General features: G+C 38.3%; 1 protein-coding gene across 3 annotated transcripts; it reads left to right on the top strand.

Annotated features, from left to right (window-relative positions):
- The first annotated feature begins 309 nt into the window (after positions 1–309).
- On the top strand, positions 310–8,739 carry Hrd3 (HMG-coA reductase degradation 3). Of its 3 annotated transcripts, none has more exons than XM_090177246.1 (18): positions 310–447; positions 550–1,174; positions 1,253–1,313; positions 1,377–1,539; positions 1,601–1,714; positions 1,772–1,853; positions 1,912–2,066; positions 2,140–2,196; positions 2,260–2,328; positions 2,861–2,938; positions 3,000–3,062; positions 3,122–3,209; positions 3,272–3,420; positions 4,151–4,316; positions 4,403–4,477; positions 4,539–4,711; positions 4,773–4,898; positions 8,536–8,739. In XM_090177246.1, exons 2-18 carry the CDS (start codon positions 688–690, stop codon positions 8,617–8,619), a joined length of 2,190 nt encoding a protein of 729 aa, XP_090033372.1. In that variant the 5' UTR covers positions 310–447; positions 550–687; the 3' UTR covers positions 8,620–8,739. The 3 variants fall into 3 exon arrangements, with proteins under 3 accessions (XP_090033372.1, XP_090033371.1, XP_090033370.1); XM_090177245.1 differs by lacking the exon at positions 8,536–8,739 and adding an exon at positions 4,973–5,205 and having other exon boundaries at positions 4,776–4,898; XM_090177244.1 differs by lacking the exon at positions 8,536–8,739 and adding an exon at positions 4,967–5,205 and having other exon boundaries at positions 4,776–4,898.
- The last annotated feature ends 17,943 nt before the right edge of the window (positions 8,740–26,682 follow it).

Genomic DNA, 26,682 nt, shown 5'->3' with positions numbered 1-26,682 from the left:
CCCGACAAAAGAACGGGGAAGACGGTAGAAATTACCGAGGCCAGTGCAGCCTAAGGGCCCGTGTTTGAACAAACGAGTTATACACCACGGGTTTCGTTCCGATAAAGAGCAACGGCTCTCTTGGGGCCCAGTTTTTATATTTATTATAATAACTTCGAACGAAACTTAGAAACTAGACAAGACGTCTTCTGTAGATGTCTTGTAACAGGCCCGGCAGCTTTTGTGATTACTATTTTACATTCGTATTCTTAGCTTATGTCCGTGGCATTTTTTTTGGATACGTCAGCTTTGCAGCCGCAGGCTCGCAGCTTGTCCTCTGTCACTCTGTGTGCTGTTCGTACAGTTCGTCGTCATCCTTCGAAAATGTCCTAGTTTAGGACGATCCTTACTCTATTTACATTAAAATTTAAATTTAAAAGGAAGAATGTATAATGTGACAAAGTTGTGGTAAGTGTATGATTTATTATTTACAAATTGGAATACCAAGTATTTAGGCTGGGCTTTCGAACAAAATCTGTATTTCACATAATTTTTTATTTTTTATTCTAGATTAACGAGAAGATTAAATTGATCGTCCTATTGGTACAAATGTAGCCTCTCACCATAATTTTTCGAGATATTCCACTACTAGCACACCATATTTTAGCATATTCGTTTCATTCCTCTTCAATTGTTCAATCATTAATAATGTACTATAAACCATCAGCGTCATTAAGACTACTGGCTGTGTTTTGCTTGGCCCTTCTTCTTCTAGAAGGGATTTTAAGCGAACAACCTGAAACCAAAACTAACAAAGAATCTGTGTTAAAAACTAGTTCCAATACTGCCAATACAGAAGATAGTGGTGATGTACAAAGTAATTCTATGGAAACGGGAAGTGTTAGTGATAAAAGTGATAATGCACCTCACAAATCTTCGGAATCGAATCAACCCTCTGAGAAGAGGGAAGAACCTTTCCAAAACCCAAAAATCACGGATAAACCTGTCGTTATTATTCTAAATGGAGACTTGGAAGATCAAACTGACGAAGATGACAATCTTGACATAAATAATTTCTTTGGCGATGAAGGTGAAAAAAATGAAAATAAAGACTCAAATTTAATTGATGAAAGCTCCAAAAAAGATCTTTTAGAAAATGTTCCAGAAACAGAGCTAACGGAAGATGAAAAACAAGGTATATTATAATAATTTCCCAAAAGGGCAACTCACTTAATAAAATTTGCAAATTTATAATGATAAATTAATTTTTTAGCTAAAGAGCTATTTGATAATGGAAGTCTTATACTAAATATGACGAAACCAGATAAGAAGAAGTAATTTTATTTTACGATAATATATTGATAACATCTCACTTTTAAATACGTATATTTTTCCAGAGGGTACTTTTACATTGAAGCAGCTGCTGCTTTGGGACACAAAAAGGCCAGTGAATTACTAGGCCACGCACTACTCTTGGGTGATGCCATTCCTCAAAATATAACTCGAGCCAAAGAAATATTTGAAGAATTAGCTGCCGAAGGATCCCCTTATGCCCAAATGGTAAATTATCTGATATTATTTTAAGGAATTTTGTTCTACATTATTTTTTTCTTACCATTAGCATCTTGGATTCATGCACGCTGTGGGTTTAGGGTACAATTCTAGTCAAGCAAAGGCTTTAGTTTATTATATGTTTGGAGCATTAGGTGGAAATCCTTGGGCCCAAATGGCAATGGTAAATGCTTTAAAGTAGTGTCTCTATTTATTGAAAAAAAATCTTTTTTTTTGATAGGGTTATAGGCACCTATCGGGAGTTGGAGTCACGAGTAGTTGCGAATCTGCCTTGGCATTTTATCGGAAAGTGGCTAAGACTGGTGTGTATTTTTTATTTATTTATAATTTATTAGTATCTAAATTTTTCTTTTTATTTAGTCGAACAAGAAGTTTCCTTCAGCGGAGGTAGCGTTATTCAAAGAATCAGACTGTTCGACGAAATAGAAAATCCAGGATCATTGACTGGAATATTGGATGACGATTTAATTCAGTATTACCAGTTTCTGGCGGACAAAGGAGATGTTCAAGCTCAGGTAATTGTGTTGTTGCTTAATTAAATTAAATTTTCATTTTCTTTAGTTCTAAATACAGATAAATATTTTGTAGGTTGGTTTGGGTCAGTTGCACTATCAAGGAGGACGAGGAGTTGAACAAGACCATGAAGTATTTATTATTTATTATATTAGTTAAATCTTTTTCTAATTAGACGAGTTTTACTTTACATAGCGTGCCTTAAACTACTTCATGCAAGCTGCTGATGCTGGAAATGCAAATGCGATGGCTTTCCTGGGAAAGGTACGGTAATCAAGAAATATTATGTATAAGAAAATTCATATTATTATTAATAAGTAATAATTAATACAAATATTTAATATTTAATCAATGAATTAGATAATTTACAAATGATTAATTAATATAATAGTTAAGTAATAAATAATCATTACACAAATAATATAATTATTAATTGATTAATATGATAAATATAAATGATTAATAAATATGAATAATGAATAACGATTACTAAATAAGAATAAGGAATAACGATAACTAAATATGAATAATGATTAATAAATGTAAATAATGATTAATAAATATAACTAATAATTAATAAATATAAATGACGATTAATAAATATGAATAAAGATAAATAAATATGAATAAAGATTAATAAATATGAATAAAGATTAATAAATACGAATAAAGATGAATAAATATGAATAATGATTAATAAATAGAAATAATGATTAACAAATAGAAATAATGATTAATTAATATGAATAATGATTAATAAAAATAATGTAAAAATTATTTTGCTATTTATTTGTAGATGTACTTGGAAGGTGGTCCAGCTGTAAAGCAGAATAACGAAACTGCATTTAAGTACTTTACTATGGCTGCGGAAAAGGTATATATACTTTACATCATTCTTCATTATTGGAAAAATTCAATATTAAATGGTTTTTTAGAATAATCCGGTGGGACAAAGTGGACTGGGCTTAATGTATCTGTATGGAAAAGGAGTTCCAAAGGTAATCTACATAATAACTGACTCTCTGAAATACTATTCATGGACATTGTCAATTTTCAGGATCACTCAAAAGCTTTCAAATTCTTTTCAATGGCTGCTAGTCATGGCTGGGTTGATGGACAACTTCAGTTAGGAAATATGTTTTATGGTAAATTCTATTTAAATGCAGTTTTTATTTACAGATGTATTAGTAATTTTCTTTATTTATAGGTGGTCTTGGTGTCAACCGGGATTACAAAATGGCCATTAAATATTACACATTGGCTTCTCAGTCTGGCCATGTTTTGGCCTTCTACAACTTAGGTCAAATGCACGCTACTGGAACTGGAACTGCTCGCTCTTGTCAAACTGCAGTTGAGGTAAATATTATAATTGTTGAGTCTAGGGATGCACCGATATGGGAACAGCCGAGATATCGACTATTCGCGGCCAATATTAACAAAGTTATCTTTCATAACAGTAGTGTATATGATAAACTCATTGTAAAAGATGGTTCAGTTCACTGTCATCCCATATTATTCTAATTTTTCATGAAAAAAGTTTGCAAGAGCATATCGAAATACGTTTCTTTTCATTTTACGTGATACATATTTTCTATCACAAACCGAATATTGGTGTTTTTTATTTGTTTACAATTGTAAAACCCCTGTTTAAAAAAAGGTATGATCTAGCTTCTGAAGTCTGCTGTGACGCGTACAATCAAATAAAATATTATTATATTATCAATAGTTAATCGATAATTTTCTAATTTTTAAAAGTTTTTCGTGAAAATATTTTTCTAATACCGGTATTGGCCAATATCGGCTCAAGCTAAGTGGATATTGGCCGATACCAGTATTAGAAAAATAGGCCGATATATCGGTGCATCCCGCCGTTCCGTTTTCTCTAGTAAGTGGTACCACCTAGTCATAACAACACATCACTAGTTGAGTCCTGTTGGTTTTCAGTTAGTCCTAGTTTTGTGTAAAATTAGGCTTTGGAAGTGCAAATTTCTAGCTAGAAACTTTAAATGTTTGAATTTGCAATATGAATTAATTAAAAAATTCCCGTAATGATTTATCAATGATACATATAAATTTTTTTTCTCAGTTGTTCAAAAATGTGGCAGAACGAGGAAGATGGGGAGAAAAATTGATGCAAGCCCATAACGATCACAAAGAAGGCAGACTGAAAGATTCACTGACTAAATACACGTTCATGGCTGAGTTGGGCTACGAAGTCGCCCAGAGCAATGCCGCTTTTATTCTGGACAGAGGTATTAGATTTTCTCTCGTCTTGGTCTGGTGTGTTAAGTAGGCTTAACGCGTTCTTGACCTTTCTTGTATCTGTTTGCCCATTCAGGGGAAGTCGATTTATTTCCAAAAAATGAAAGCCTCGTGCGAGCCTTGATGTACTGGAATAGAGCTGCGGGGCAAGGTAGAGCTGCTTTACTATTCCTTCTCAGAAGCTGATAACAGATGCCGTTGCATAATTACAGGATATTCTATTGCTCGTGTAAAATTGGGAGATTATCATTACTACGGTTGCGGTACTACGGTTGACTACGAAACAGCTGCTACTCATTACAGAATAGCTTCTGAACAACAGCGCAATGCTCAAGCCATGTTCAATTTGGGATACATGCACGAGCAGGGTCTTGGAATGAAACAGGTTTATTTAAGCCTAAATGACAACAAAGGCTTAACAATAAATATAAATTTAATCTATCAAGCAGGATATTCATTTGGCCAAAAGGTACTACGATATGGCAGCAGATACCAGCGCGGATGCCCAAGTACCAGTTGCGTTAGCCTTAACTAAACTGGGATTGCTCTATAGTGTCAAATACATGACTGAGGTGAGCATTAATTCGCAATTCCTAAATTTCATTGGAAAAATAAGAACTTATTATTCTAATATTTTTAGTATCAGTGGGATAACATGCTTCCGCTTAGCTTCATGACCAGTTTATTTGGCCCAGATTGGGATCTGTACATTATGACAATATTGGGTATCTTGTTAGGTCTCGCTATCTACTTCAGAAGAGTCCCTGTAGGCAATTTTTAAAATTGACTTGTATTATTTCCGAACACTTTCAAAAACGTTTTACCCATCACCTCTCGTTTAATTTTTTGAATTAAAAATCAGACGTAATTTGTTCAGAATCAGGTTTATTTTTAAGAAGTTGTTTGAGAAAAGATATTGTAAAGAAGTTTCGATTTGGGGGTGACTGCTAAGAGGAAAAATATTTTTGTGACGAGAATATTTATCCTCACATAAAAAACCTTGTTAGCTTACAAGAGTCCTTTTATTCAATTAAAAAAATTAAACTTTCAATTGAGGCAACGCACTGATTTTAAAAATGCAGACAAGAAAAACTATTTTATACATTTATCTCCTAGCTACGTTAGGATATAAAAAGAATCCATCCAGTTCCCCGCGATGTGTCTGTTGAAGTAAATCCCTAATTTTGAACTAGATCTCTTAATCTTACTGTAGTATTTAATATATCAAAATTTTATTTAAGACTATGAGACAAGAAATGAAAAATAAAAATGATTGCTTGTTAATTGGGGTTAAAACGTAAAAAACGTAAAGTTAGAAAGAATTAATTTATAACACTTGTTTTTTGATGTTGGAACCCATCAGAAAGTACGTATGCATGTATATAAACTATCAGTATGTAAAGAGTGAGAAATTGCCAAATTAATTTGGGTAATTTTTGGTTTATGGGGATGGCCAAAAACAATTGTCGATTTTGTAAAAAAAAACCATTTATATTTCGTAAATTAAAAGACACCCAAAAGACTATGAACAAAGGTACAATTATTTAACAGACTTTCAAACTACGTGCCTTTTAGAGGTAACAATGTTGCGAGTTAAAGGGTCACTGAATCATTAGAATCAAGAATTTCAGATAGCTCCGCCCCTTCTGAACCTTCTGTTCACAGATACGACCAATCTAATTTTGGCATTATTATTTTTGAAATTCAAACGATTTTGTGGGTCTTTAAAGGGAGTCAACTCCGCCCATTTTTAAAAAAATAGATAATAACGCGACTGAAAATTATCGCTACGTCATTGAAACATAGGTAGCGGCAAGAGACATAGAACAAAAAGAGTCTGCCTCGACGCTGCCTCCATGGGCCATGAAAATTTCCAACTTCTCCGTTGTGTTCTTTCCCCCTTGTGCATGTTTACATTTGACGGGCGTAGCTCTTTGAAAATGCGTTATTCCTGAGTTTACCCGAATTCCTACTATGGTCGCTAGTGTCGCGGGTACTATTAAAAAAAAAAGATTTGAATTTGAACAATATGATTGACTCGCTGGTATATAGTAATGGCAGTGCTACGTCACACGACGTCACCCATGCTTTTTCCTATTCATAAAAAATTCGTGCCCACAATGGCGGCCATGGCCAAAGCTACGGAGTGCTACTACTCTATAGTGGGTAAGAGCACGGCCAACTTTGATTTCTCGCGCATCTCTCGCGCTACAGCGGCCATCTCATTCGTTGACGTTTCTGTGTTAACCTATGAGCAAAAGATGTGTATGACGTCAGCGCCCCTAGCGGATTATTATTTTTAGTATAGTTTTTACATTGAAGACAATATAACCACCGAGCGTGGCGCTGAACTCCTACACATTATAGTACAGTTTATAGGGGGAAAATCCTTGCTCGCGGAATTTCGACGAATGTGTTGGCCGTAGTAGCGCGAACAGCGCGTGATCAAAGTTGGCCGTGGGAAGAGCAAGGATCCTATATGTTAAAAGGATAGCCCGTGTTTTCAAAACGCCGGCAGCGCTGTCGATATTAAGAGAGCCTCTAAACGTGGGACGTCTTGTTTCTACTCGACAAATTTTGGCGGTGCTTCCTCCATGTTTTGTCCTTGACGGAATCTAAAGACGGATTCTCTATCGCGCATGACCCACCAACGGCGCTGCCATTTATCGTCCCTGGCCTCATATCCTTTTAAGTTCTAACATACAGGATGCTTGGTAAGAGGGAGGTAGGCGAAGTTTTCAGGAAACCTATGGTAGAAGCAAAGACTATCTATTATATTATTATTATATTGTAAGAATTTATATAGTCTTTGGGTAGAAGCTAGGGGACTCGGGGAGGGCTCTCGAGGCAGACTCTTTTTCTTCTCTTGGTAGCGGCTAAAGCCAATGCTATTATTTTTTCCTTATCATTATTCATAAATTAGACTTTAAAATACAAGTATCATTATTTATATTATAATTTGTACATCGTTTGCTTATATTTTGATAAGTTTGTTTAAAATAAAGGTTCTTATTACTTTTTAATTTGACTGTAGGCTGTAGCCGACGCTAGATTATAGGTGCTACATTGGAGAAGCTAGCGCCGTTACGTCACGTAGGAGCAACAAAGACAGCACCCCACACAAGGAGAACGCAACCCGTTAAAAGTCGTGCATTTTCTTCTGTACATTTTTCATTGGTTACATGCTTTAGTGCCTTCTGCTGTCGGAAGGGGAAAATTCGTAAATTGTCTTCCCCCGACCGTAAAACGTTCAGCGTAAAAGCTCGTCCAATGAAATTTGTACACAACATTGCGTTAGCGTGTTTAAAGGCTAGCTGCGTACCTCTTGTATTTGTTGCTCCTAGACGCCACCTAGACTCGTTTCGGTCGCGAATAGTCACAATAATCCGAATAGTTATTTTTATAAATTCAGCTACGATTACCGACCTTGTTTTTATGTTGCTCTTACGTCACGATGTCATAGCTTTATTTGAATAGTTTTGACGCGCACGTAAAAATCCGAGGTTTCTGGATAGACATATGAAACATGTCTATGGGTTTCTTGGTCCTAAACGCGCGCTCGTAATATTACAAAATTTAAAGTTGTGACGTAGTAGCTACATTCAAACAATAAGGCCAGGTTAATTTATAAAAACACCAATTAAAAAGCTAAGCCTAACATTTGAAAAGGACCAAATTTCAAAAGACGTTGCATAGCAACGGGAAGCCGAAAGAGGGATGATAGTGGGAAAGAAAATATATACAGGGTGTTAACTAAAAAACGATACAAGCTAGTAACTCAAAATGTGTTTTAGGTACGAATTTGAAAATTTTAGAGTGTATAAAAAGTGTAAGAGGTCATTCACCAATGAAAATTTCAATGACCTCGATCCATGTCTTCAAAGACATTCAAAACCCTTAAAGATGGTAATTAGTAAGGTGTTGAATCAGTGGCGTTGCCAGAAATTCGTAAAGGGGAGGGGGGGGGTCGATATATGTGAATGTTAAGAATGAATGAATAGTTTATTTGATTTGCGTACAATACGCACCCTTTTAGATCAGGGCGGCTCCGCTTTGGGGAGAACAATCAGTTATCAGGAATATACAAAATATTAATTAAAAATATATAGTTATAGAATTCACACAATAAAAATTTAAGCGGTCACAAAAGAGTAAAGAAGAAATTCTGGATTTGGTCACTTCCCCTGCAATATATCCCGTTTCTTCCAGTGCCATTTATTCAGTAGATGCTTCAGAAGTGATGAGTTCCAGTTAGTTATCGTGAAACCAAGAAGGGCTTCCAAGGGCAAATGAAAAGAAGACTCTCTTCAATCTTGAATTTCCTCACAAACCTCCACGGCCGGACATTGAAGTAAAACGTGTTCAAGGCAGTAGCGGCGCTAAGGTTTTTTCACGGGTGGGCTAAATATTTTGTGGCCCCTAAGAATTTTGTGGCCCTTACCATTTTAGTTACCCCTTTTAATTTGGTGGCAGCTGTGGCTTGCCCTCCAATATGTCTCTTATAGCTTCTACATATTTAAAAATTTGAAAATTTAACTCAAAGTATAAATTGCACTCTTCTCTTTTTTTTACTAAACTCGTCAACAACCAACAAAGGATTGTCTCTTAACCTATTAGATAAATATCTATTTATAGAGAGCAAGGCTAAATTTGTTAATCGATTTTCAGACATTGTTGTTCTTAAAAATGATTCGAGTCTATTAAGTGTACTAAAACTACGCTCTGAAATAGTATTAGCAACAGGTATGCATAATACAATTTGGAAATATTTTACGAGATCTGGGAATGCCTGCTCGTATGTCAATAAATATTTATAGCAATCGGAAACATTTTGCAAATTTTGAGGTTTAAGATATTCATTGGTTTCAAGCTGCGTTTGCAAACTTTCTGTGTTTATGTTTTCACCGCTTTTGGTACTAAATAACATTTTAGCAACGTTGACCTGATTTTTCAGAGACTCCATTTCAAAATTAAATCTTTTGTAGTTTTGACAAAACGCAGTAATTTTTTCAACGTTCAAAAATTCGCTCGAATTTGGGTCTGATGCGCAAAGTTCTTCATAAATAGAACAATTTTCTAACAATCTTTTTTTCATTTCTAATACGAATCTATCTAAAATTTCAAAATAAGTTGCTTTAAGTTGGTCGCCAATAGTTTTGAACTCCGTTTCCCGACTTCCTATAGTACCCGTTATTATGGTACCTTTTAACCTTTTGTTTTGAATAATTTTTCTTTTCATGGGTACTTTGACGGAACTATTCTTTTCTGGTACTGGAATTGAGGCTGAGAGAGCTAATTGTTTCGCAACATCCCAAATTTGATCGAATCTTTCAGAATTTCGGTCTGTTTCTAACTTTTTTATTGGGGCACCGCAAATTGCTACGGCTTTTGGATTTTGCAAATATTCAGACAACACATTTGTTACGCCTAAAATCTCATCTAATGCTACGACAATTAATAAAATGCTGAAATTTTGAAGCTGGGAATGGTACCCTCTACATTCGGCTGCTTCCTCAGATTTGCCACTTTCAATTAAGTTTTCTAAAGCTAAAACTACAGCATTATATCTAGTTCTAAAAAAATGTATACATTTTTTTTTACTGGACCATCTAGTGTCACAACTCTGGGGTAATTTTAATATTACATCGTATTCAAGCTCTTGTTGGGCCTCTTGAAAATACTCACTTCGAAGTGACGAATTACTTTGAAATGTATAAATTGCCTGTAACAAACCAAGTGTTTCACGAATTATTGGTACATTCTTACAGGTATCCACCAAAACTAAATTTAGGCGATGGGCGTAACAGTGCACATATGGACACATCCCACCCACAGCATCCTTAATCCTAATGTTCACTCCCGACTTACTTCCACTCATTACACTCGCTCCGTCATATGTTTGCGCTACACAGTTTGATATTTTTAACCCATTTGATAAAAGAATATTAATAATCGCGGAAGATAAAGATTCAGCGTCAAATTTATGTAAATCAACAAAAGACAAAAACCTTTCAAGAACCTCTCCCTTAGTGGTGGTAAATCGAACACAAACACTTAGTTGTTCTACACCGCCTTTGTCCCTAGTTTCGTCAGCAATTATTGCGTAAAAACCACCCGAATCATTAATATCCTGAATAATCATTCTTTGAACAAGTGCACCACTAGTGTTAATAAGCTCGTTTTGTATTGATCCGTGGGTATATTTTGCTACATTGGGCATGCTATCTACTTTTTTCTTTAAGTCAGGTGCAATGCGCTTTAACAATTCTAGGATTTCAATGAAATTTCCACGATTTTGCTGATTGTCGTTCTCTCGATGCCCTCTTAACGCGATATCCTGTTGAGCGCATGTTAAAACAATTTGCACATGGGCGGATAAAACTTATCTGTTTCGAATAGTATCTAAACGGTGTTGCTTATTTATCTGTGAAGTTATAGCTCCTCGTTTCTTAGACTGTAAACAAGTCGGCCCAGGCCGTAATATTAGTTCCACATCAGTGTATTCGAGTGGGCAACCCATACACCCTTAGTAGACACAGGTAGGCAAACTAATACAAAAACTGTTGAGGCTACGTGATTTCTTATCGTTTGATATATAAATTGCCATTCTAAGTTAAAGAGTGGGTGCCGCCCACCCTCAGGATACCCGGGTGGGCAAACCAATACAAAAGCTGTTGAGGCCATGTGAGTTCCTATCATTTGATATATAATTTACCATCCTATGTTAAAGAGTGGCCACCGCCTACCCTCAGGATAACCGGGTGGGCAAACCAATACAAAAGCTGTTGAGGCCATATGATTTTCTAGCGTTTGATATATAATTTACCATCCTATGTTAAAGAGTGGCCACCGCCCACCCTCAGGATACCCGGGTGATCAAACTAATACAAAAGCTGTTCACGCCATGTGATTTTATATTATCTCGGTGATTAAATTTTTTAAATAATTAAACCTGATGTTTGCGGTTATTGCTACCCTTGTCAGAAATTTTTTATAACCTTTTTAATGTTTACGATGAATAAAATATAGATTTTCATTTGTTAAGTTTATCGTTTTCCTTCAATACACATATAACATTGGCGACGTCGTGAGCTACAAACTGAAAGAACTTTATTGTTTATTTATTTATTTATTTAAATAAGAAAATAAGTATCTCGGTGTGGGGCTTTTAGAGCATTTATAAGTACATATGGGGAAGAGGGCATTTAAAATTTTCGAGCTCGTTTATTCGAGTACTCACTTTCGAGAGAGGTATCTTAAGCGAGTGTGCCCACCTACCACTGCTCACCACCCGAACATTTAAAATTTTCGAGCTCGTTTATTCGAGTACTCACTTTCGAGCGAGGCATCTTAAGCGAGTGTGCCCACCTACCACAGCCCACCACCCGAACATTTAAAATTTTCGAGCTCGTTTATTCGAGTACTCACTTTCGAGCGAGGCATCTTAAGCGAGTGTGCCCACCTACCACTGCTCACCACCCGAACATTTAAAATTTTCGAGCTCGTTTATTCGAGTACTCACTTTCGAGCAAGGCATCTTAAGCGAGTGTGCCCACCACCCACCACCCGACGCGAAGTTTGAGGTTCACTTGACCTTAAACTCCGAAAATATACGTAAAATAAGGCGTAAAAAGGGACAAGAATTTCGACAACTTAACTAGCCAACTCCCCTCCGCGTCGCTAAAACTGACGAGAATACAGTAGAAGTTCCGAACAAATATGGTAAGCTTCCAGTGGCCGAGAGCGTAGAGGCGTCGTGACTTGGAGTTTTTGACTAGCCGTTTGAGAGTTCGAATCCCGGGATCGCTAAAACTGCAAATTATTTTCGCAGCGCCATCTGCCGTGTCGTTGCTTTCCACACCAAACAAACAAACAAACAAACCACACAACACTTAACGACAATCCGTCCATAGCAATAGTCCCACTTCGATATATATATATCTTGATGTGGAACTAAAAATGTATGTAATTCGTTTCCGCTAATTGGTGGGTCGATTTCTCGGAAGTAAAATGTTCGTGAAATTTCTCATTCATATTTTTCCAATTTTTAAAACCAGTTGTGAAATATGTTTTTTTACCACTGCTTGGAAAATGACGGTAGCAAAAACAGTATACCATGTCATTTTCAACAGAATATTCCAAAAAGGGATATTTTACATAATAAATACTATTGAAACTTCGTTTTTGACCCCTAATAATCGTTTGGGGAAATGATAAGAACCTTGGTTGAGCGAGTGGAGAATCCATGTCGATACTAATGTCAGGAATAATTTGAGTTGCATTTAAATCAGATAGAGCAGGAGTTAAATGGTGCACGATACTGCTATTCTCATGGAGTTCTCGGGAATTCCTGGAAATGAAATGAAATGAAATGATTTTATTTACAGTGCACATCAACAGCGCAGAATGCGCCAACAAGGATATACACTTTGGAATGGCGAACAAAACATTTTGAGTACATAAAATTTAAAATGAAATTTAAACAACACAGTATTGCAGGAGAGATAAACCACCCTACTTCAATTTTAAAATATCAGAATATTTACACGCGAAAATGTCTATAACATCATTGTACGAATTGCAAGTACCCTGCATACGTTGTAAGGGAGATTTAATATTACAATTATTATTAAAGGTGGTTGGGTTTCTAGTACCATATTGTGGAACGTTAAGATTTAATTTTTCGGTTAAATTGATAAGTTTAAATTTTTTTTTGTGTTTCGTAGAAACAACAATTCACGCTTATCGGAAAATAATTTCACAGTGTCTAAGTGTAAGTGGTTTAACAAAAAATCGTAATCGTATGGTTTGTTTTTAAGAAAGTAGGTATGGGCTAATTCAATGAATTTCCTTTGCACACAAGTTCAAGTTCAAGTTCAAGTTCAAGTTTATTATTGTTATTTCATGGTGAATTTACAATATTTGGTTACGGGCCAAGTCATGAGTGACTTATACTTTCTACTTTATTAAAGAGGTAGTCAGCGCAACCTCCCCAGGAAAGAATATCGTACGTTAGTTTTGACCTAACGAGGCTAAGGTAAAGAAGCTTGAAACAACGTACAGAATTCAAGTTGGAAATGTGTTCCCGGTAAAAGAGTCCCGTGTCTAATATAATACAGAGGTCTTTTAAAGTATCTGTTCTAGGGACCGGGCGGTCGTTGATTTTATACGCAAAGTATGTAGCATTTACTTTTCTAGTGAAAGTGGCTGTAAGGCTCTTGTTGTCGTTTATGAGTAGGTTATTGGAGAGACACCAGTTACTGACGTTTACGAGATCTTGTTGGAGTAGGTTGCAGTCCGCGGCGCTTGGAATTAATTTGTAAATTTTATTATCGTCCGCAAATTGTTGCAGATTAGAATTTTCAATCGCTGATGGAAGGTCATTTACGTAAATGTTGTAAAGCAGGGGGCCTAGGGAACTTCCCTGGGGTACCCCGCAAATTGTTGCGTAAGTAACGCTTGTAACGCAACCGTTACATTTAATAACATTTTTCCTATCAGTTAGGTAGTCACTCATACAGCGTAGAGCTTGGCCGGCGAGTCCGTATAGTTCGAGTTTTCGTAAAAGCAGGGGGTGCGAAACCCTGTCGAAAGCCTTAGATAGGTCAATTGAAATGACATCGACTTGGCCGCGACTCAGCACAGGAGGCATGACGTCGTTTAAGAAATAAATATGGTTCGTCTCGACGGAGCGTGAAGCGATGAAGCCGTGCTGTGTCTCAGGGAAATGCGGTTTAAACCAATTGTACAATAGTTTTTGAATTAGAGTCAAATATTTTTGCGAAGCAGAAAAGGAGGGATATTGGGCGATAATTTTTGGGATCTCCCGAAAATCCTGATTTAAAAATCGGCTAAACTACGACAGTCTTCCAGAGCGAGGGGAAAACGCCTGTTTTTAGGGATAATGTAAAAATGTGGCAGAGTAGTGGAGCGAGCGTGTCGGAGCAGCCTTTAATGATAAATAGCGGTATGTTGTCAATTCCAGTTGACTTAGTTAGTTTAAAATCTTTAATGGTGATACGAACATCAACTTCTTTTACGTGTAAGTTATTAAGGGTGTTTTCAAATTTAAAATCTTTCAGAGAGTAATTAGAGGCATCTTGTAGCGAGTCGGTTGCAATGTTTTTAAAATTGTAACAGAATTCCTTAGCCAGATTCTCCGGGTCAGAAGTTAGCGTACTGTCAATGTTAAGAGAAATCAGTGGGGCTTTGTTCTTGATTCTATTGTTCACAAAGTCCCATAGGTGTTTAGGATTGTCCAATGATTTGGTGAAGGTATTGGTAGCGTGTTGCTTTTTAGCTAGAGACAGGAGTTTTTTAACCTCCTTGCGCAGGGAGAGATAAGAATCTCGGTCACTCTGATGACCACCGCGTTTGAATTTCCGGTGATAATAATCTTTTCGCTTTAGAGTCAGTAGTAAGCCTTTAGAATACCAAAACGGGTATTTTGAATTTATATGTGGTTTACGTTTTCGTTTGGGAATGTTGTCACTCATAGCTTCTTGCACTTTTGCTGTTAAGATCGCGACACACTCGTTTACATCCTGGGATTTATAGAGGGAGGACCAGTCGGCGGTTGATAGATCGGTGTATATATCGCCTAAAGTCGTATCGTGGGGTATTGTAGCCGTCGTTAGATGGGACGTCATTATGGTATGTAACCCCAAGGGGTGGATGAGCTTCGTCAATACCAACAAGCGATGACACTGCTGAAGTTGATGTAACTAGATTGTTGTTGGTAAGTACAAGGTCCAAAATATTTCCCTTGGTATTTCGGACACTATTAAGCTGTGAGAGACCGTATTCCGCACAGAAGTGCAATACTGCCTGAGCTTTCCCACGGATATTTGCATGGCATTGAATGTTAGAATGTAGAGACCAGTTAATACAAGGGACGTTGAAATCCCCGAGTAAAATTATTTCGTCGCGTATGTTCGAAAGTTTAGTCGATAGAAGATTTAAGCGATTAATTACTGTGTCCGGAGTTAGCTTCGGAGTGAAATAGAGGTTCCCGATAATTAAGTTGACGTTATGTCCCATTTTAATTTGTACGAATACGCACTCATCTATAATCTCTAAATCAGTGCGGCGCACGGATGTAAACGTATTTTTTAGTGCGATGAGTAGCGACAAATGAAAGTGCAATGTCATTTGAATTGTTTGATTCACTTTCACTAGGAGCTCCTATTAAGATATTATCAATAACTGATTCTTCAATGCCTTCTACAACTTTATCGAAAACATTTTGACTCGTTTGCAACATAGAATGTTTATTTATAACATCGTTCGATTTATTAGTTGAAAGATTACTTTCAACATGAACCCCTATAGCGTCCTTATTTTATTGTCAGTACTATTTTGTTTTGGTTCGGATTCTAGCGATTTGTTTTCTTTGTGGGAAAGTTGATTTTTTAAAGATTCAGTAGTGGTTGGTAAGTCAAGTTTGTTCGCAATTGCATTTAATTGAGTTTGTTCTAAGACTGGAATTGATGTTTTGAAGTACTTATTTAGAGCCCCTTTTTGAGAATTTAAAAATTCTGGACTGGCTTTTCGCGACTTTGGCTTCCGGACGGAAATTTTCTCCCACTCATTTCTACAATTTTTTTAATTTGTCAATACTTAAATAGTTAAATTTACCGGATATAATTATCTAAAATGTATCTCTAAAATCCTTCTAATTCTCGAGGAATATTTATCTTAGTAAATAATAAGACTAAGTTTCTAAGATATTATAAAAATAACTAATAATAGTAATTTGCCTTGACAAAGGCGGTTTGGAAAATATATATCTACTAATAGTTAGCTAGCCCTGAAAAATGCTTTTTGGAAAAATTAACTATTAATAGTTAATTAGCCTTTAAAAGGCTATTGAAATAATTTGAAATAAAATCAAACTATCAACTAGTCATTTAGCTAAGTGTTTATATTTTAAACAAGCGCATTAGGGCTTCTTTAAACCTCGAGGAGGTAGAAGTCCGCTCTTGCTAAAATATTAGAACAGAAAAGACTAAACTACTTATAATTCGAGAAAGACTTTCAAAATATATATCTACTAATAGTTAGCTAGCCTTGAAAAAGGCTGTTTGGAAAAATTAATTATTAATAGTTAATTAGCCTTTAAAAGGCTGTTGAAATAATTTGAAATAAAATTAAACTATCAACTAGTCATTTAGCTAAGTGTTTATATTTTAAACAAGCGCATTAGGGCTTCTTTAAACCTCGAGGAGGTAGAAGTCCGCTCTTGCCAAAATATTAGAACAGAAAGACTAAAGACTTAAAATTCGAGGAAGACTTTCAAAATAGACCTGACTCGTTCTGGAGCTCAAGACGAAATGGAAAGAAATGTTTAAAAAAAAAAGCAGCTTAGCGGTCGAGCCTGGCATTGACCATATTTCGCAAAAGTGGTGAAATCGAAAAACCGCAGAATTTTCCAGGAAGCGAGAAGAGCAAGGTCGTTTTATTGTTGTGGCTATCGTCGCGTTTACTTGACCCCCTTCTGAGCTTGTATCCGAGCGTCGGATTCCGAGCATTGACGTGCATGCCCGCTGGGATATTTCCCGAAATTCCCTCAAGCCCCTTTCTTTTCTTTCAATTGTTCATGAAACTTTCTCTCCATTTCCGCTCCCTTCGCCTCCCGAATCTATCTGTTTATGGTCTACTATCTTTTTGAGTAAACGAATTGATTTTTAAAGATTTTTCCCCCCGAAAAACTTTACTTGGCAATAAAAACATAAAGAAATTTCAAATATGTGGCCTCTTAAATATAAATATGTGGCCCCTCTCAGAAATGAAGGGGGGCTAAAGCCCACTTCAGCCCACCCTTAGCGCCGCTACTGGTTCAAGGGTCTCCTTACCCACTCCACACTGTACACATTTCGGCGAACAGCCAAATAGTTGTTCGCAACGTTCGCCTGTCAATAGAGCGCCCGTCCGAGCTTGAAATAAGAGTCCACTGCAGAAACTGCCGTCGTAGAAATCTTCCGGACTAGGTTTAGCTTTGCCTTTATAAATCTGTAGGGACCTGTGTCCATAGCTGCACACCAAGACTTGGTCTCGGGCTCAGTCTCACCAAAATGTTTGTTTGCCCTTAGTCTCGTCTCGGTCTCACAATAATTTCCCTAAAAGCACGAGAGCTCGACTCGGGCTCATAAGTTTTTTTCCTAAATACGAGAGCTCGTCTCGGGCTCGTCTCGGGCTCGTCTCGGGCTCATCAATATTTTTTTTAAACACGAGAGTTCGTCTCGGGCTCATATTTTTTATTTCCTAAACACAAGAGCTCGTCTCGAACTCACAAATCCCCTCCCTAAACATTTGAGCTTGTCTCGGACTCATACTTATTTCTGTTACTAACAAGGGCTCGTGTCAGTCTCAGAAGAATTTGCGTAACTCGCGGGGCATTTCAGTCTGTTAATATCTTTTTGAAGTTTTAATATTTTTTTATATTGATATATAAATCCTAAGTCAAACGAAACAGCCGGGCGACCAGGTCTGGTATTCTCTTCACTACAACAATCTTCGAAAATTCCAGAAGGTAGTTAACACGTTTCCGTATTAACCTAGTAGGCCAGAGCTCTCTTCAAGATCGACACTACCAAGTGTGATCACGCGCTATTCGCTCTTTACGTACCACGCAAACAGCACGTAATCAAAGTTGGTCGTGTCGGTGAGAAAGAAAGCGTTACGGCTACGGCTAATGTTTCTAGGTGCGGTAGCGCTCCCCAGTGGCCAAGGGGAACATGATCGTGCGAAAATGGACACATAACCGTCTCTTAAAAATTAAAAGGTCTCATATCGGGCTCGTTACAAAAAAATGGTCTCAGCTCGGACTCGTAATAACACACTATATTATATTGGACGCAGCTCAGGCTCACAGCAATTTACTATATTTTAATGGTCTCATCTCGAGCTCACACAAATACGCTATATTAAAATGGTCTCATCTCGGGCTCATATTAAATGACCACAATGTTTTGGTCTCTTCTCGGGCTCGTATCATTCTCATAATAAAGCCTGGGCTCAGTCTCAAATTGAGCTCGGGCTCTTAGTGTGAGACGAGCCCGTTCAGCTATGCCTGTGTCCCGCTACTCTATTCTGCCATTTAGACTGCGAGTGTCTGCGAACGTCTGTGTCAACATAACTATTCCATTGGACCTCCTTTGTCACTTTATGTCTCTCCGTATCAACTCCGTAGCCTCGATCAAGAACCGCTAAACGGGTGCTAAAATTACTCAAATTGCGTGTTACTTCGTACACCTTCTTCGCGAGACGACTTTGGGCCATGAATTTCAAAAGAGCAATATATTTAAATTTGCTATAGACGCCTCTCTCTCGATCATCAGGCTCCAACCCATTTCACCCTTAATAGCCGCATGCGCCGCCATTTGTCCCGCGCTCAAAGCATAGCGTACCACTTCGCATTGGGCATATTCCAAAGAATCCATCACGGATTTCGGAACATCTAAAATTTCATTGGAATAATTTAGCGCGGGAACAGCAACCATCTTCCACAGTCATTACGTTCGACTTTTCCAAACTAAAGGAAAGACCTTTTTCTTCGGCGAATTTCGTGCATTCGTCCAGAAGCGACTGAAGATCCTGGCCCGAATTCGCTAACAGAACTATATCATCAGCATACATCAAACACGGTATAAACGAATTACGCAACACAGTCATTCCGCCGTCCACGGTCTGTCCACGTCATCATAGTTTGGAATTCTAGCACCGACTTTAAGGGTGGATAACTTTACGCAAGGTCGTCAAGAAACAGTACAAACAGTAAAGGAGGAGACAAAGGGCCATATTCTACTCTTGACCGGTTCTGTGGTAATATCATTCAGAGTGTATGTATAGGTGCAACTACTGTACAAACTCTGGATTAATTCTACGCTGTCCTTAGTTACACCTTTAGTTTCGAGGCTCTTCCATAGTCGATTTCTATCGACACTATCATAGGCCTTGGTGATACCCAGAAATGACAAGTAGATATTTCCAGTGTCGGCTAATTTCTATTAGTTGAGTCAGAACGAATAGGTTGTCGGCTATCCGACGATCTTTTCGAAAACCGCCCTGCGCTTCGTGCAAAGAATTACTATTTTCAAGTTCCGCATTCAGCCGCTCTCGTACCAACATTGCGTAAATCTTGTACAGCACGGATGTGACTGCTATCGGCCTGTATGAGTTCAGTTCATCTTCTTTCTTATCTTTACCTTTATAGATCAACGTCACGCGCGCTTCGGTCCAAACTTCTGGAATAACCCGATCTCTACGGAAGGCATTAAGGATTCGCAACAAGCAGCGTCTAGCATTAGGACCCAGTGTTTTCAGGCATTCCGCGTAAATTTCGTCAGGACCGGCTGCCTTTCCCGAACGCAAATTTTGCAATACTAATTCCAATTCCTCCTTTGAGAAAGGTCCTTCCACGATATCAATCGAAATCAAGCTTCGATCAACTTCGGCACCTTCTAAGTGACTAGTCGGCGCCGATTTCGTCAATAACTCGCTTTCGAGGTCCTGGACGTAGTCGCGGATGCGATTGACAATTTCCTCCCGTTCCGATAAGATAGAACCATTTTCACCTTTAATACTCGAAGGCGTCTTCGATTTACGTACTGCCTTTCGTAGCCTTTTTAAGTATTTCCAAAACTTTTTACCGCGATCTTTTCCAGCAGTCATAATGTCTTTCTCGACCTTTTTATTAATAACCCGTGTTTTTCTCCCAATCAACATCTTGCACTCAAGTTTAGCCTTCATATATGATTCCCATTTCACCTTCGTGCTTGCCATATCTTCCTTTTGAGCCAACGCTTTACGATGAATTCTACACGCCGTCTTTCGCTTAAGTATCACCAACTTAACCTCAGAATCCCACCAGCTTTTAAGACACGCATCTTGTCTATTATGACACTATTTACTTCTCCGGCGAGGTAACGTTTCGGACATGACCGATCTAACTGCGTCAACGAATTCGTTATACGAACACTGATCACCTGACGATGACGCCCAATTTCAATTTTCCATTTTACACATATATTCAGCCATCCCAAAAAAATCTCTTCTTTACAACAAAAACCTCTTTTTTCTGTTTCGGCTACCTTCAGCTTTACACAGGTCGTTTTAAGATTACGATCACTCCCTAGACTATTTGAGCCATCTTCGTCAACAACTATCGATGCAATGTCAGGCACAAGACTTTCGCTGAGTATCAAATAGAAAATAGTAGAACTTATTGATCCACGGTTTTGCCACGTTACCTTTCCAGTACATACGGTCATGAGATTTCCGATGATCATGTCATTAGAAGCACTAAACGCCTTCAAAATATTGCCATTTACATCACACTTTCCATCAAATTCAACAATATGACCATTCTTATCTCCCATTACAAATAGCTTCTCTTTCCCACCTTCAACTCGCAAACTTTGAACGTCCTGAGACAAGCACTCGTAAATTTTTCTATTTTGTTCCAAAGAGTTGCCCCTGTAGCGCAATATACAACTGCGAAAGCAATTTCAGGATAATCTGAGAATCCCAACCACATACGTTCCTGACACTTCTTTATTCATATTAAATTGTTTAATTTCGAAAGTACTCCAATTCCACCGCCTTTCTTTTCGCAACGACCTCTATTCAAGCCAATCCATGTTAAGTTACTAGACACACTAGCAGGGCCGTAACCAGGGGGGGTGCCACACGGGCCGTGCCCTACCTGGAATTTGAAGTGCCCTACATAGAATTTTTAGATGAAATTGAAATCTGAGGAAAGTGCCCTACCCAGATATTTTGGTGGTCATTAAAGTTTTTCAGTTGTACGCATTTTTATTTTTATTTTTTCGTTAAAAAATTAGCAATTATTAATATAAACAAATAAAATTATAAAAAAAAGAGAAACTAAAATTTTCAATATTTGACGAACCATCGCAGCCATAGTCTATATATCTCTTTTCGTCATTACAACTGATATAAAAAGATATTTATATCGTGTGAGTTAAACGGTGTGTACCTACCCCACTCGAAAAGTTAAGATTAAGAACTTGCAGTAAATCAAATACAAACGGGGCGCCCGTCACTCGTCACAGACATAGCTGCACATCAAGACTTGGTTTCGCGCTCAGTGTCACCAAACGTTTTGTTTGGCCTTAGTCTCGTCTCGGTCTCACAATAATTTCCCCAAAAACACGAGAGTTCGTCTCGGGCTCATAGTTTTTTTTCCTAACTACAAGAGCTCGTCTCGGGATCATAGTTTTTTCCTAACTACGAGAGCTCGTCTCGGGATCATAGTTTTTTCCTAACTACGAGAGCTCGTCTCGGGATCATAGTTTTTCCTAACTACGAGAGCTCGTCTCGGGATCATAGTTTTTCCTAACTACGAGAGCTCGTCTCGGGATCATAATTTTTTCTTAACTACGATAGCTCGTCTCGGGATCATAGTTTTTTCTTAACTACGAGAGCTCGTCTCGGGATCATAGTTTTTTCTTAACTACGAGAGCTCGTCTCGGGATCATAGTTTTTTCTTAACTACGAGAGCTCGTCTCGGAATCATAGTTTTTTCTTAACTACGAGAGCTCGTCTCGGGATCATAGTTTTTTCTTAACTACGAGAGCTCGTCTCGGGATCATAGTTTTTTCTTAACTACGAGAGCTCCTCTCGGGATCATAGTTTTTTCTTAACTACGAGAGCTCGTCGCGGGATCATAGTTATTTCTTAACTACGAGAGCTCGTCTCGGGATCATAATTTCTTCCTAACTACGAGAGCTCGTCTCGGGATCATAGTTTTTTCTTAACTACGAGAGCTCGTCTCGAGCTCATTAATTTTTTTAAACACGAGAGATCGTCTCGGTTTCATATTATTTTTCTTCCAAACACAAGAGCTCGTCTCGAACTCATTCCTCTCCATAAACATCGGTGCTTTGTATCGGGCTCATACTTATTTCCTTATTTTACCCAAAAATTGTTACACTTTTACCCCAAAAATGTTCCAATTTACCGAAACTTTATGAAATTTTCCTAAATGTGGTCCAAATTACCCATTTCGTGATTTTCATATTTAAAAAAATTTCGTGGCTAGGACCCTGTGAAACCGAGAAAATCCCATGCTTTTTTAAATGGAGATTTTTTAGTTTTAAGTGATCAAAAACATTTTCGGTTGCCATGGCAAATCGAATGGGTAGTGCAGTGTCTCCTTTTGGGAAATTTCATATCTCATATAGGTCTGCATTACGGCCGACTTTGAAGAAAATCTGAAATAAACACCTCGGGTACTCTCCTTTGTTAGTGTAAGACAAGCCCGTTCAGCTTTGGTTACAGTCTCTGATTGACTGCCCATCGCACATTGGATGATAGATTAAAACAATACAATTTTCATCAATAGGCCTTTTCATAAATTATTTCTACGTGCTTTCACTGTTTTTTCTACGTCACCCACCATCAATTTCGCTCAAACTTAACAAAAGGTTGGCTGTACGTTTTGCATTTTCCGGTAAAAATTTCCCCAAACATTTTACGCGGAGCTCGGGTTAGGCTCAGTGACTTCGGAATTCAAACTGATTTTAATTTATTTTTGATACTAATTGAGTGAATTATTATGGCAATATTTATATCAACTCTGTGAAAGTATTGTTGATATATTTATTAGCTAATATTTTATGATAAACAAAAATCTTTACCCGATTCACTACTGTGGCTGTCAATGAAATGTTAAGCCTTAGTTCACAAGACTATAAACATAACTGTTAAACATCATCGAAACCATGCAAATTTTTTTGATATTTTAAATATTTAAATCCCCTCCTATTATGACTAGTGAAGTAAACGAAATACTTTTCTTCTTTAAACATTTGATATAACAAATTTATTAAAATGACTGGGATTAATTTTAATCCGCCGTGTTTTGTAAATACTTACACTCGGCAGCAGACGACATACCAAGCTCAAGAATCGAGCGAGGGTAAAAACAAGGAGTAATATATATAACGTTGATCTAAAACAGTTTTCCTTCCCCGTAACGAACATTTTATGGAAAGGTCTATTTAAAAATATACATTGTGGAGCGCCTCGCTCGTTCATACTACGCCACTAAAAACAGTGCCCTACTAGTGCCCTACTCAAATTTTAAGGCTGGTTACGGCGCTGCACACTAGGCAATTCATCTTCTCTTAAATGCGTTTCCGCGACGGTTATAAAATCATAATTTTGAGAAGCCATAATATCCGAAATTTCCGTCCATTTTCTTTTCCCTCTTCCATCACATATATTCAAAAAACCGAATTTTAAAGAAACTTTGCCAAAACCTTTTCCATTTTTCTCCCTCTTCATCCTCCTCGGGTCTCTCGGTCGGTGGCGCTTTCTCGCTCTAATGACTGTTTCTTCTACGAAAGGGCGAACAGTTCGAAAGAGCCTTTACCTCTGTCTGACTTCGATTACTGACAGTCCTATCGAAACGCGCCTGGTCCCTCCGTATCACTTTCTTACTTCGGATGATCCATAATTCACCACCTCCGTTCCTCTTTTCGGTAAATTCTTTGCGAAGAGCTTGATCTTCCCGCTTCTCTAATTTAGTGAGGTCTCTAGCGATAAAAATTGGTGGACCTGGTAACCCTCGCAAGTTCTTTGACGAAGAGAGGACCTTGTTTCGGTTGTGAATGCCGTCCAGAGTCAAAATGGACCCGGAAGAGTGGAGTTTGGTCTTCAAGAGCTCCTGAGGGACCGAGTCAAAGGCTTTCCGAAAATCGAGGAAAATTATGTCAACCCGTCCTGCAAGCTCGAGCCCTACGGTCCAGTCCTCAATACAGTAGAGAAGTTGCGACTCAGTGCTGAAACCGAGGCTGAAACCGCTGCGGAAGCTACAGTGGCGTAGCTAAAGGGCAAGGGACCCTGGTGCAAAAAACAAATGGGCCACCTAATTAAAATTTTAAAAAATAGATAATGAAAAATCTTTTTTTTTCTATTTAAAATTTTTTAAATGAAAACTTGCTTTATTTTGCGCGCTTTAATGTTTGAAAAATTATCAATAACTTCGTGATAAATGGCAAAGCCGATTTTGTCCCAGACTATTCCGCAAATAACTTTTAATTATTTTTAGTTTGCTGAAAGATCTTTCAGCTGTTGCAGAAGTTACAGGTATAGTGTGAAATAATAAAATTGCAGTAAACACTTCTGTTACGTCACATTCAAGAACTCCGAATTTCGTTATAATTACACTGCATAATAGGCCTTTCTATAAAGTAACATTGGCCTTCTTGTTTAGATGTATCGGGCGCATCACTCGTGACGTAGAAGTGACGTTTCGCGAATCTGATGCGAAATTGAAATGTAACAAACAAACCTTTGAAGTAAATAAAGTATCTCTTTATTTATCCGTTTTACAATATTTAGCAAAAAAGAAAATTACATTAAAATAGATTATCTATATAGACCGCCAACGAAGCTCCCGGAGGAAACGTGCTCAAAATGGAAGCAGCGTTACCCCGTTGCACGGCTATCGCAATACGTTGGACGAGGTATTCCACGGAGCGTGGTTCGGATGTGGCATCTCGAATTTTACGCCCTATGGCGTGGATGAGAGCCAAGGCGTCGCGACCGAAGGAGCCCAGCGTTTCGATAGCCACGGCCTTAAATTGGTAGCGGTGTTCGAGGCCCGAATATTTGGCCATTTTCCTCTTCTCAGCCTGGGTGGCGGCCCAGAGAGGGGCTGTAGAGGAATTGGCCAAATAAGAAGGCGCTAGCGGGTCCGTACAGGTGAAGTCCCACACCAACGATTTGCCACCCGACCATGGAACCTTAGTCATCCCGTCCGGGCGTTACCGTCATCGCGAGAGAGGCCGCGCGGCTCGAGATCGGAGGGAACTCCGGCCGACACGAGGGCGCGTTTCAGGATGTCGTTCACGGCACCATGACGCGACAAGCGACCCGCACTGCGTTTACAGCTTAAACCGTGGGTGCCGAAGGAATCAACATGACCCCCGCAAATACACGTATGAGGCACGCAGATTTCGGCTCCCAACCGAAGGCCGACCGCGATTCTAAAAGAATCATCATCTAAATGAGTGCCCAAAGATGGCGACGGAAGAGTGTTCAACCAAGCACCCGATTCCTTTGAGGAGGCTGAAAGCAAGCGGGCCTTATCGCGGTCAGTAGACGCGTCACCGAGCAAAAAAAATCGAGGTATTTGCGGTAATTGGACCTTCCCATTCGCGTTGATGGCACCGCTTATCCGGAGAAGGCGGGGTTGAAGCTGAAGTGAGTTCCCACTCAGCGAGGGCATCGAGAGCCAACTCATTGGGCAAAGTCTTAATGTGGCTTGGGAGAATATCATTAACCAAATCTATCACACTGTGACAAGATGACAGGTAAGCCGGCAAGGCAAGTTTAGAAGCGTGGCGGATTCCCAGACCGCCTTGAGCTACCGGGAGCGAGGCCTGCTCCCAGGGACCCTCGTAGTTGTTTAAAAATAATTTTATTCTGTCAACACGATCCTTTTTAACTCAAGTTACGGTGAGTTAGCTAATAATTATTTACTTTTAGCCATATAACTTTACAAAATATAGATGGCTCTACCGCCTAATTATAAAGATGAATTTCGTACAGTCTTATCAGAACAGGTCCCGCGTAACCATGGCAACCGAAATCGTAATTGTAATTCTAGCAGTATTATTCCGAATTCAATGGTTTGAAGGTCCGACGCAACAAGGTCCAGGTGGCGAGTTCTTAGGCATCAAAATTTACAAATCAAACTATATTTAGTGAGGGAATTAGAAATTGGTAAATTAGGATGAAACCAATGGTTCAAGTTCATTCAAAATTTATCCATTAGGCGTAAGGGAATGGTTCCAATTAGAAAATGGGCGCCAACGTTTTTTATTTTTGACCCGATGCAAATTGACCAAAAATAACCCAATACCCCTCTTGGTTCTCGAGATAAATTTTGAATGATATAGTTTTGTTTTTACCTGGAATTTCTTTGTCGTTGTTGGGTCGTTTCTGTTTTGGTAAAACTTAGGCTTTCAGTTGCCTCCTGAAAAATACGTCTCTTTGTACTTCTCGAAAAAGCATAATGTTTCTGCGGCAGCCCTTTTGACCATTTTTGGTGTGGTAATCCCTTTGCTACCCTAGTTTCGTTATCTGGGCTTTATTTTTTACTGGTGGCCTACTAATCAGGATGCCCCGTCTGCGCTTCTTTTGGAGGTTCAGTGACTCCCGGTTACAAATATGATTATACCGATAACTCTTTGGTATCAGATTTTTATTGTCACCTCGATTCACTCCCTCTTGAATGGTTCCATGTCTATACGGACGGATGCTTTCCGTCTTTGCATTCTCTTCGCTTCCGGCGGGGTGTTCTCTCTCAGTCGATTTTCGGCT

This window comes from Leiobunum rupestre, chromosome 6 (genome assembly GCF_980474605.1).
Source record: "Leiobunum rupestre chromosome 6, qqLeiRupe1.1.hap1, whole genome shotgun sequence".
Taxonomy (NCBI): domain Eukaryota; kingdom Metazoa; phylum Arthropoda; class Arachnida; order Opiliones; family Sclerosomatidae; genus Leiobunum; species Leiobunum rupestre.
This window is presented reverse-complemented; position numbering and strand designations above follow the sequence as displayed.

Bases quoted from the DNA above. Each gene is read 5' to 3' on its own strand.
- Hrd3 (XM_090177244.1), top strand. From the start codon at position 688: ATGTACTATAAACCATCAGCGTCATTAAGACTACTGGCTGTGTTTTGC. The intron at 1,314-1,376 runs GTAATTTTATTT...ATATTTTTCCAG, and splicing joins ACGAAACCAGATAAGAAGAA to AGGGTACTTTTACATTGAAG. The intron at 1,715-1,771 runs GTAAATGCTTTA...TTTTTTTGATAG, and splicing joins CTTGGGCCCAAATGGCAATG to GGTTATAGGCACCTATCGGG.